The sequence below is a fragment of the Phoxinus phoxinus genome (assembly GCF_949152265.1).
Source record: "Phoxinus phoxinus genome assembly, chromosome: 24".
NCBI lineage: Eukaryota > Metazoa > Chordata > Actinopteri > Cypriniformes > Leuciscidae > Phoxinus > Phoxinus phoxinus.
The window spans coordinates 12,269,134-12,280,056 of NC_136899.1; the positions used below are offsets into that span (position 1 = coordinate 12,269,134).

The following is a 10,923-nucleotide window of genomic DNA, read 5'->3' on the forward strand; positions in this document are numbered from 1 at the left end:
TAGTGCTAATTAATATTTACTTTATATTTTTCATTTATTTGTATGAAGGTTTAAAAAAATTATGTAAATATTAATTAGCACTGCGGCTTACAAAGTAAATGGAGAAGCTCTTATTTACAGCAAATACATAAAATGATCCAATAAATATGAATTGTCACAAGTTTACAAACTGTGCAGAGAAGCTATAGAGATGTATTTAATGTTTTTGTGTGTAATGTGTGTGTGTGGGTTCATTAGCTGCTAGAGAGAGTGAAAATGCAGCTGGCCTCTTTTCTGGAAGACCCCCAGTATCAGGACCAGCATTCTTTGCACATGGAGATTATCAAAACATTTGGAAGAGTAGGACCCAACGCAGAGCCGCGCTTCAGAGATGAATGTGAGAGTCTTCTCTATATATTCACTAAAGAAAGAGTTGCATGCTTATGCAAGTTTTTTTGACTATTTGCACAGAGAAAAACACAATGGCTTGTTGTAATGTGATGAAAACAGTACTGTCATGCTTCTGTAACCGTGTGCACACATTAGTTTGGCAGAAGTATTTTGTGGTGTTTTGTTTTTTCATGCTCTGTCCTCTGCCTGTTTTTTCCCCCCCACAGTTGTTCTTCCTCATTTGCACAAACTGGCTCTGTGCAACAACCAACAGACGGTGGAGAGTAAAAGAATTGACATTGCCACTCAACTGTTTGAGGCGTACAGCGCCTTATCCTGCTGTTGTATCCTTTATACTCACATTAAGGAGAGTTCATTTCGAAGTTACACTCTGTTCTGTCTGTTGAGAACTACTTTTGACTGCAAATAACCTTTCAGTTTGTCTCACATAGCATGGTGTTGACTGGTAGCATGAAGTCTGGTCCACTTTGCAGGTAATTCTTGTCTCAAAAAGTGCTGTGCTGACACAATCATACATTTTTTTCACACAAAATCAAAACGTCAGATCTTTATATGCTTTTTTTGTTTGTTTGTTTATTAAAAATGTTATAGTGTAAAAAAAACGCTGGATGGAAACATCAACATGTGCTTAAATTCTAAAAATGAGCATTAAAAAAACTGTATGCTCAATTGAGGCAGATAGTTGTTGTTTTTTATCTGATAAAAAGACTCGTGCATAAACTACAATGGACCTCGATCCGCAACAAAAAAAAACCTAACGTGACTTTGCTTCAACAGAGGATCTGATTGGATAACTGGACTAACCAGCGGACCAACACAGCATTAGCATATCAAATGTTGTTTTAGTTATTCTGAAATGCCTGAGCCAGTCTTCAATCAAAGTGGTTGGGTGTAATTGCCTCCCAGAAGTGTCTATCATGATTGCGTTCCCAAAAACTAGACATCCAAACGCAAGGTAACATAAAAGCATTTATTGCATTTCACTCAAGGAATTTATGATGAACAAAAAATAGCCACAGTGGCTTCCTCGATTGCAGAAACTTCCATTATAATTGCCAGTTTGTGCGCCTATTTTCAAGAAAGTGACGGTTTTGTTCTCTTAAACACTTGGAATAGAAACTCTGCTTTATTCGCAAATGTTTTATGCGATATTCCAATTTTGCGCACATTTAATTTGCAACTTTGAATGGAAACATACTGTAGCTAATGTGGTAAGAGATGCTTCTTTGTGGAGATGTACGGTATTAAATCCAGTGTCTGGTTATTCCTCAAAAACACTTATTATAGTTATTTAGTGTCTTGTAAACAATCATTTATCCTCATACAGCAATTTAAAAACCTGATATTTGAGTAAAACCCATCCAATTAAATTGTAGCTTGCCATTTTGCCAAACCCTTGCTATTTTGGGGGAAAGTACTGTATACATTAGACAGTCCATGAAAGTCTGTGGGCAATTGTTTGGCTGACTATTTCAGGCTTCTTCTTTTTTTCAATAAATCAATCAAGCTTTTTCTTATTTTGTGTGCGCCTCGGTAATGCCTAGCGGTTTGCATTTCCAAAATTTTGGGACCATTTTGATTACAAATTGAAAACAGAGAGACAGCGGAATTGGACTGTACACCTCAGAAGCCATTTTTCACTGGATTCTCTACTGATTTTGTGGCATATGGCAGCTTGCACAGTATAACCACAGTTTTACCTCCAGTTTCAACTTAAAGGGATAGTTCACTTTAAAATGAACATTGTCATCATCATATACTCACCTTTGAAAGTTGTTTCAAACCTGTATGATTTTCTGTCTTCTGCTGAACACAAAGGAAGATATTTTGAAGAATGTCAGCAACCAAACAGTTAACTGGTCCCATTGACTTCCATAGTATTATATTTTTCCTACTATGGAAGTCAATGGGAACAGTTAACTGTCTGGTCATTTTAAAGTGAACTATCCTTTTAATAACAGATACTGAACACACAATCTGTGTGGCCACTTTTTCTTTTTTTTGCATTTTTAAGCAATGGTCAACTATTTAAGCTGGACATGAGTCTCCTACATAGCTGGATTTGCATTCTCACTCTTTTTTTCCCCCGTCTTTTCTTCTGAGAGCTTCAACGTTGTGAAAATGTTTGCATATCCCGCTGGCAGGGAAAGAAAGAAAAAAAACCTCAGCCATATTTGTACACTAAATTGCAGGGTGGATGGCAGAATTTGTCGTTAAACGTTCTGTGATGTTGTTCGTTTGAGCGAAGAGAGCCTAGCCCAGCCCTTTGGTCAGGATTCCCAGCATACATGCCTTCGCAGATGCTCCTTTGTCTTCCCCCCCCCAGTCTTTCTCAGTTTCATTTTATTTTTGTCCGCTGTGCCACGGTCGAGACCCCCCCGTAGCAGTGGCTTGCCCCCCAGGCAGTTTTATAAAACCTCGTCCTGTCTGTGTTTTGAGGTTTTGCAACATGATCAATATGAATCAGTGGACTGTGTACTGGTGTGTACGCACTGTAAAAGTGCAAGTCATTATGGGTAGTTGTTAGAGGTTTAGCAGTGCAGATTTCTCACGGTTCAGTTTATATCAAGTTTTGTGGTGGTCATTGTTTCGGTTTGGTCTTTATTCAATCATGAAGCTTTAAGCTGATACTGATATTTTAACACTGTTGTTTAATTCATGGTTTCGTTCATTTGTTGTTTTAGTACAGCAATTCAACCGAGTTACCTGTTACTCTTGAAAATGAAGATTCATACACACTTTGTTATTATTATTAAATTTAATCAAAATATATATTTTTCTCCATTAAGGATATAATTAATTTTTTACAGGAAATATTTATATATATTTGCTGTGAAAATTGTATATATTTAATATATTAATTTGTATATCATTTAATTTACCTTTTAATAGATTAATATCACTAATTGCAGGTTTATTCTAGTTAAAAAAAATCATATTTGCTAATGTAGAAAAATATTATGTTTTCTTCATTATGGATATAATATCTTTTCACATCAAATATTGCTATATGTGATTTAATTGTCATGTATTTAAAATAATACATTTGTATATCTTGTTATTAATTAAACTTTCATTGAATAACAGCCTTAATTGCAGGTTTATTGTAGTTTTAAAATAGTGTTTTAGTTTTTACTGTTTACTGTGACTTAGTTTTAGTGTAGTTTTGTTTTTCAGTATTTTAGTTTTGTCATTCTTTTAGTTTTAGTGTTTTTGTGCTGTTGTGTATCAAAGAATGAAATGAAGTTTTGCGATTTTTGGTTTTATTTAGTCATGAATATTTATTTTATTTTTATGTCCAATTTTTCTTATATTACGTTATATTAAGGAGTTTTCAAGTATGCGGACTGAACCATGGAAGGGGAAGACGTGTATGTTTCACAGGTGTGTTTTCTTAACTCTGGGGCTTCAGTTATTTCTGAAGAACTTATGGTGAATCATTTCCTCCCCGGACTGAGATGTTTGAGGACAGATATGGAGCAGCTCTCTCCTGAACATGAGGTATTAAATCAAACATTTCAAAAATGTCTACATTACATTACTACAGTAGCCGACTATAATTCCTAATTAAATGCAGACCCATAACATTGAGTCGCTTTCCTTAGCCTGATCCAATCTTGTCTTCTTAACATTATTTTTTTTACGCTGCATGTCATATTACCCAATTTCTATTTATTTAATTTCCTTTGCCTAGTAATGTCCAGCTGATGAGCGTGTGTGTCTGCGTGTATGTCAGACTTCCCAGCAGTGCTCTAAGAATACATCCTCCTTTTCCCGTTTGTCTTTCAGGTTATTCTCAGTTCCATGATAAAGGAGTGTGAAATAAAGGTGGAGAACAAAGGCATTGGAGAGGCACAAGGGTGAGAAGACACTTCATTTATTTATAGTTGTCTCACCATGATTTGTCGTTTTATTTACTGTAAATGGAGCCTCAAATCACTACATTTTAGGTTGAAAATCTAATAAACAGTGTCTACTTCTGTTTCAGTGTAAATAATCCCTGGCCACAAAATGTAACAAGCGAACAAGTGCTCATTCAGTAGCAGAGTAAAAACAAACTCTTTTCACAACTCTTCTCAAGTACACCTCCTCAATCTTCTAGTACTCAGGAAGGCTTTTCGCATGCTAATTTCCTTAACAGCTTGGGTTTGACTCAGTCTCTCCGCTGCATGGATAGTTCCCATCAGGCTTAGCCACATGATTATTGCAAACCCGCTCCGTTCGTGCAGGCCTGTACGTAGGCCGCTTCATATTACACTTTAAGCATCTGAATTCACTCATACACTTATTAATCTCATTTTGCCACTGCAATTTGGGCTTTTTTCTTATATAAAAGGTCAAACGATATGCAGAGAATGGATTTTTCTTTGCTTAAGTGTGCTAGTTTGAAGAGTTGAATGACTCTAGATGTAGTGAAGACGTGTATGTGCAGTCAGATTTTTGGACTCTTTCTAACTGGGTTTCCAAAATGAAGCTTGCAAACACGTGTGGCAGTCTTTAAAACCTTGAACTTAAAGATGTGGCTTGATCATAAACAGCACTTGTCGTCTTAATTCCACAGTGGTGTCTTAGCAACGCTTCCAGTGGTTTTGTTCCATGCCTCTGTGAGATATTTATAAATGTTTGAGCTTTAAGTCTATCATTGCGACTGTCACGACAAGTCATGATGCATCAGTTGAATCTCTCTCACAAATGGTGTAGGTTGTTCTGCCATGAGTTATCCAGGATCTTTTATATTTAGTTAGTTGGGTGAGAGAAATGTATTTAGTGTGTTTTAGAGAACAAAACATGTTGGTTATATAGCAGTGATGCTTATTGGTACATAAAGTGTTTGATTTATAGAATTTTGGGGGGTATTTATGATCATAAAACCGAGATGGTGTTAAAATATTCTATTTATCAACAATATGTATGTGTCATCTTGCAATTGCATGACCTTGAACATTTTTATTCACACCTGATTGACCTAAAGTTGTAACGGATATATCACAAATAAAAAGAAATTCATCAAATAATCCTGAAAAGCAAATGCACAAAAATATCAAGTAGCACAACAAACTGTTTTCAACATTGATAATAATAAGACATGTTTCATGAGCAGCAAATCAGCATATTAGAATGATTTCTGAAGGATCATGTGACACTGAAAACTGGAGTAATGATTCTGAAAATTCAGCTTTGATGACAGGAATAAATTACATTTAAAACTGAAAATAGTTGTTTTGAATTAATAGTATTTTACAATATTACAGTTACTGCATTTTTAAGCAAATAAATGCAGCTTTGGTGTACATATAAGAGCTTTCTTTCAAAAACATGAATAACTTATGTGTTTAATCAAGTCTGTTTTGCATTAAATATTTATAAGGAAGAATATAAATAAGTGTGGTAAATCTCTTGTTTTTACAGACATATTTTAATATATGACAAATGCCACGCAGAGAGTGAGGATGCAAATGAATAGTAGAATTAAGAGAATTAAGACCGTTTGAGCTGAATAATCAAAAATGAATGACCGATAGACTTACCAAGTCTATTGTACATTTCCACGTAACACTGTGTCCGAACCAGACGTGACGTGATAAGATTCCAAGCAATGTGTGCTTGTCCACACTAGTGTTGCACGGTATACCCGTCCTAAAAATGCAAATTCTGTCATTAATCACCCCCCCCCCCCTCTCTCTCTCTCTCTCGTCGTTCTAAACCCATAAGACTTTCGTTCATCTTTTTGATGAAATCTGAGAGCTTTCTGCCCCTCCATAGACAGAATAAAAGTGTGAAGAAAAGCCTAAATGCAATCTGTTCATCTTATAAAGCGATCGAGTGTCTTCAGAAAATTTAGACTAAACCGCCCAATTCAAATGGATTAGTTTTCTTTATGAACTTTTTGAAGTGTCAAAGTGGTAGTTGCGTAGCTGTCTACAGAGGGACAGAAAGATTTCCCCGAACTTTGTGTTACAAAGATGAACAAAAGTCTTATGGGTTTGGAACGACATGAGGGTGAGTCATTTATGAAAGAATTAAAAAAAATTGGTGAAGTATACCTTAAATAATATGAGTGACTGATTACAATCATCATCATAGAATACACTTGTTTGGTCACATTGAGTTCACAGTTTGAACAGTCTTGTTTCCTTTTATTTATTTTCAAGATCTGAGGTGAATTATCACTTGTCGCTTTTAGTATGGCTATAAAGGTCATACGAAATGATTTTCAAAATCACAATAAATTATTTTAACCTTAAATAAAGCACATAATCAGTACCAGAGATTGTCATACTTGATATGTTTTATATATCCAGCCGCAAAGTCAAAGAAATAGAATTACACTGTGTTACACAGTGTAACACTCAAATGCTGGGTGGCCAGTACGTCTGAGTTTCATCCTTGCCAGTTTGTCCCTCTCAGCACCCGGTAGGATGACCTAACCCTCGAATGCTGTGCTGTCCCCTTTCAGGTCCATCTCTATCGCAGCGAGTCTGGTGGGCGAAGATGCGAAGACCAAGTTTCTAAGTAAGATGGGTCAGCTGACCACCTCCGGTGCCATGCTGGCTAATGTTTTCCAGAGGAAGAAATGAGAGCTGCTTGGATGTTTCCCATGATCCTCCACTTTCTGGGATCTCCTACTTGAAGTCAATCGTCTGCCTTTCTATTGTTCGTCTTTGATTTGATAGGCTATATTTTTAACATATTTATGTCTTAAATTTATTCCAGCCTCCAAAGAAATTTGCACTCATGTTTCAATGTTTTCCATTTTTTTTTATTTCGATTTTATTTCAGAGGCTTATTTACATCACTACTTTTTGTTTTTGACAATGTGAACTTTAAGAAATCAAAACAATGATTCCTTCCTTGTCTCGACTTTTATGTGTTGCTGTGTCTCTGGAGAAATTTTTCTATACGTGTGTAAAATTGTCCGGGGATTTGTTTCTCTTATTTTGGATATGCTCCAACAGTAAATAACTGTAAAATACAGTGAATTGAGAGAACAGTACCCAATATCATGTATATTTGAACATTCGTGTCATAAAATAAATAAAAAGCGAAGACCACTTGTGTACTTATGTACTTCTGATTCTGTGTTGTCTCTTGAACTCTTTAAGATTGTCTTTTAGATGATTCTTTGCTTTCTCAGACATCTGGCTTGACAACAATCATAATAAATCTGCACTTAAGTACTTCTGATATAGTAAATCAGTAGCACATTGTTTGTTCCTCGTGTTATCTGACTCAGAGGTTCATATCAGTTTATACACCGCATGTCCCAAATGCAACTGAATTGTGCAGCATATTTTTAACTTCGACAGGTGTTACTACAATAAACGCATGGCCTTGAAAACCAAAAAAAAAAACGTAAACTACAAAGACTTGGGCTTGTTTTCCTCCACATTTGGAATAAAGGTTCCAAAGTTCAAGGGCCTCTCGATCGCATGGTCAGCAGTTGGCGGGAGAAAATGCTGCTACGATTCTACAGAAACCTTTGTGTTGGAATGATTTATTGACTGAAGAAAAACGAAATTTGCATATTAATTCTAATCTTTAACTTTTGTGTTTACCTTTAACCTTATCCCAAGCCTAACTTTTCTTCTTTCAACTCCTAGTAAAAAGAAAACAAAGTTGGTATTTGCATAAAATATGTTAGTTAGCACGAGGTGACCGCATGATGTACAGTAGTATATGGAAATTTCATCAGCAGGGATAAGTTACTCATGAGCGCAGGGCAAGAGTTGAAGAGGATTGTGAGTCAGACGTCAGGAGCATTTCCAAACCCGGAGAGAGTGGCTGCCTAAAACCACGGGAACATTCCGCCTCTCCGTGTTTTTATTCCTGTTGTGCTGTTGACTGAGTGCATAACAAGACAGCAAACGAGAACTAAAAAGCTTTGAGTTCTGGCCAACATGCGACCCCTTTGATGGCAAACTACAAAGCGAAGGGTTTTGGAAAGTGCCAAGTTCAGCCTGGGTTCCTCTCCTAAAACTTAAAAACACATCCATATTTGAGAGTGAATCAAAAATACGTTTTACAGGTGGGAGGATGAATTTTGTATTATTTGCTGGTAGATATTGCAGACTGTCCTGGATCTGGTTTAACCAGACATGGCTCAATGGCAAATATATGGAAGCCCATTTATGCCACATAAGGAAAAGAATCAAGCATTGGTAAATCATAATTATAGCATAAAATATGGAATTTATAAGATTCTGAGATTAAAAAAGACAATGCTGAAGTTTACTGTCACGATCACCAGCTGGAGTGCCCTTGAGAGCCACCAGGGGGCACTCCGTCACGGACTTCATTTCCCATCATCCTTTCCCCTGGACTCATCTTTCATTATTGTTTTCAGCTGTTTCTCATTAGCTCACCCTTTATAAATGTATCAGTTACTGCTAGATTTTGCATGTCTTTTGGTACTGCATCTTTGATCCATGTATTCTGGGTTTCCCATGTTTTTTTTTTTTTTAATTCTCAGCCTGGCCTTGTGAATTTCCCAGTTTCCCTTTGCCCTTATCTCAGTCAATCTTTGATTTGTTTATTTGTGTGTGACCTTTGCATGGATGTGATGTGGATTACTCTTTTAATAAATACTGCTTTTGGATCCTCTACCTTTGTGTCTCGATGCAGTTTCATAACAGAAGATCTCTCAGTTTTGTATCCAGGAGTACGTTTTGTCCGCCTTCTTCAGGGAACTCGCTCGCTCGAGGACCACATTCAGGACTTCCTAGATATTACCAATGGAAGCTCTGTTGATGGCCACAGAGCTTGGCCCATCACAGTCACCAGCATGCCTAGTTTTAATGGTCGCTATCCCTGTGTTTTCTGTGCCTCCCAGTCTTGTGGATTCCTCACAAGATGGCTGATTATTGTTGTTGGTCAGACACACCTGGATTAATCAGTTTGGCCAATCCTGGCAGACAGGAAACAAAGGAGCCTGCACAAGTTCAGGAAGTAGTGCAGCGGTGCATAGGGCCTATTAGGTCATCATATAAAGCCCGGTCTATCAGTCACTGTAGATCTTGCATGTCTGTTGTTGGTCCTGCGTCACTGAGCCTTGTTTTCTGGTTTTCCCATGTCTTGTTTTGTTTTTTATTCTCTGCCTGGCCTTTTGGATTTCCCAGTTTACATCAGCCCTTATCTCAGTCCTTGTTTGGATTGTTTATTTGTGTATGACCTTTGCTTGAATATGGATTACCCTTTTAATAAATACTGCTTTTGGATCCTTAACTTTCGTATCTCGAAGCAGTTTCATAACATTTGCATAATGAGAAAATACCAATTGATGAAAGTACAATTATATGAAGTCCATATTACATGTGTAAATTGAAATTAATCCGAAAAGTCCAAATGAGAAGACATAATTATGACAAAGTTGTTTTATCAGATACATTTCAATGTCATAATTGACATTTTTCATAATTCTGAGTAGCATTTTATTTAGACATCTCATAATTTCAACTAATTTATAAATGAGTATCTTATACTTTCTAGTTTTGTCATCTAATTTTTTCTCATCATTTTGACTTGGTACATCAATTATGACTTAACTTTTCCATTTGTTAATTTTGACTTATCTCATAATTATGACTATATCATAGGTTTGACATTTTATGTAATAATTGTGAGTTTGTCATAATTATGATTAACCAAAATATGACGTTTGTTCATATGTTGTGGAAATCTCAGCGATGTCATTTCCTGTTCTATGCATTTATACTGGTTGCACCACACAACTTTGATTCCTTTTTTACAAATGATGAAAAATTATACCAAACTACCGAACTTTTTATGGTTTTCTTTCAAAGCATTTAATTCCTTAAAGGGGTGGTTGAGTATGATTTCACTTTTCTAACTTTAGTTAGTGAGAAATGTTGCTGTTTGAGCATAAACAACATCTGCAAAGTTACAATGCTCAAAGTTCAAAGCAAAGGAAGATATTTGCTTTTAAAGAAAAGGACTACAACAAACGGCTGGTAGGGACTACAGGACATTCCTCCCGGGTTAGTCACATCATTAACCCTAATATTTACATAAACCCCGCCCCGGGGAACACGCAGTCCATGTTGAGAAGAGGAAAAGTTGTTGTATAAGAGTACATTTGTGAGTCAGCTCAAACTTTAGCATCCATCTTTTCACATGCAATAGAAAGTCACTCTGTGTGCATCTCAACAGTTCCTATACGAGCGATTTATAGATTACCATGACAGAATATCGCAAAAGTCGTTTGCAACTTCCGGTTCATGCGGACTTTAATGTGTCTGCATGAGGTGCTAATGCACACGAGCTCTTGAAACCCCGCCCTCTGTAGCAGCTCATTTGCATTTAAAGGCCCAGGCACAAAACGATGCGTTTTTGCAAACCCTCAAAAAGAGACAACTTTAACATGCTATATAAAAATATCTGTGGGGTATTTTGTGCTAAAACTTCACACACACACTCTGGGGACATCAGAGATGTATTTTTCATCTTGTGAAAAGGGCATTTACCACCCCTCTAAAATATAGTTTTTTTTTCTTCGTTATAATATCAGGATACCAT

At 36.4% G+C, this 10,923-nt stretch overlaps 1 protein-coding gene across 14 annotated transcripts in view; it reads left to right on the plus strand.

Annotated features, from left to right (window-relative positions):
* Positions 1-7,458, plus strand: part of relch (RAB11 binding and LisH domain, coiled-coil and HEAT repeat containing) — a 46,411-nt gene extending 38,953 nt beyond the window's left edge. For 11 of the 14 annotated variants that reach the window (XR_013796383.1, XM_079602415.1, XM_079602417.1 and 8 more), the window contains 5 exons: positions 238-376; positions 597-713; positions 3,803-3,891; positions 4,180-4,250; positions 6,848-7,458. Coding sequence is in view for 10 of the 14 variants with exons in the window: in XM_079602415.1 (XP_079458541.1) it covers positions 238-376; positions 597-713; positions 3,803-3,891; positions 4,180-4,250; positions 6,848-6,968 (537 nt within the window). In the remaining 4 variants the exon portion in view is untranslated. Of the gene's footprint in view, positions 1-237; positions 377-596; positions 864-1,167; positions 1,346-3,802; positions 3,892-4,179; positions 4,251-6,847 lie in introns of those variants that run through there. The other 3 variants (XR_013796384.1, XR_013796385.1, XR_013796386.1) reach the window with 1 other exon arrangement.
* The last annotated feature ends 3,465 nt before the right edge of the window (positions 7,459-10,923 follow it).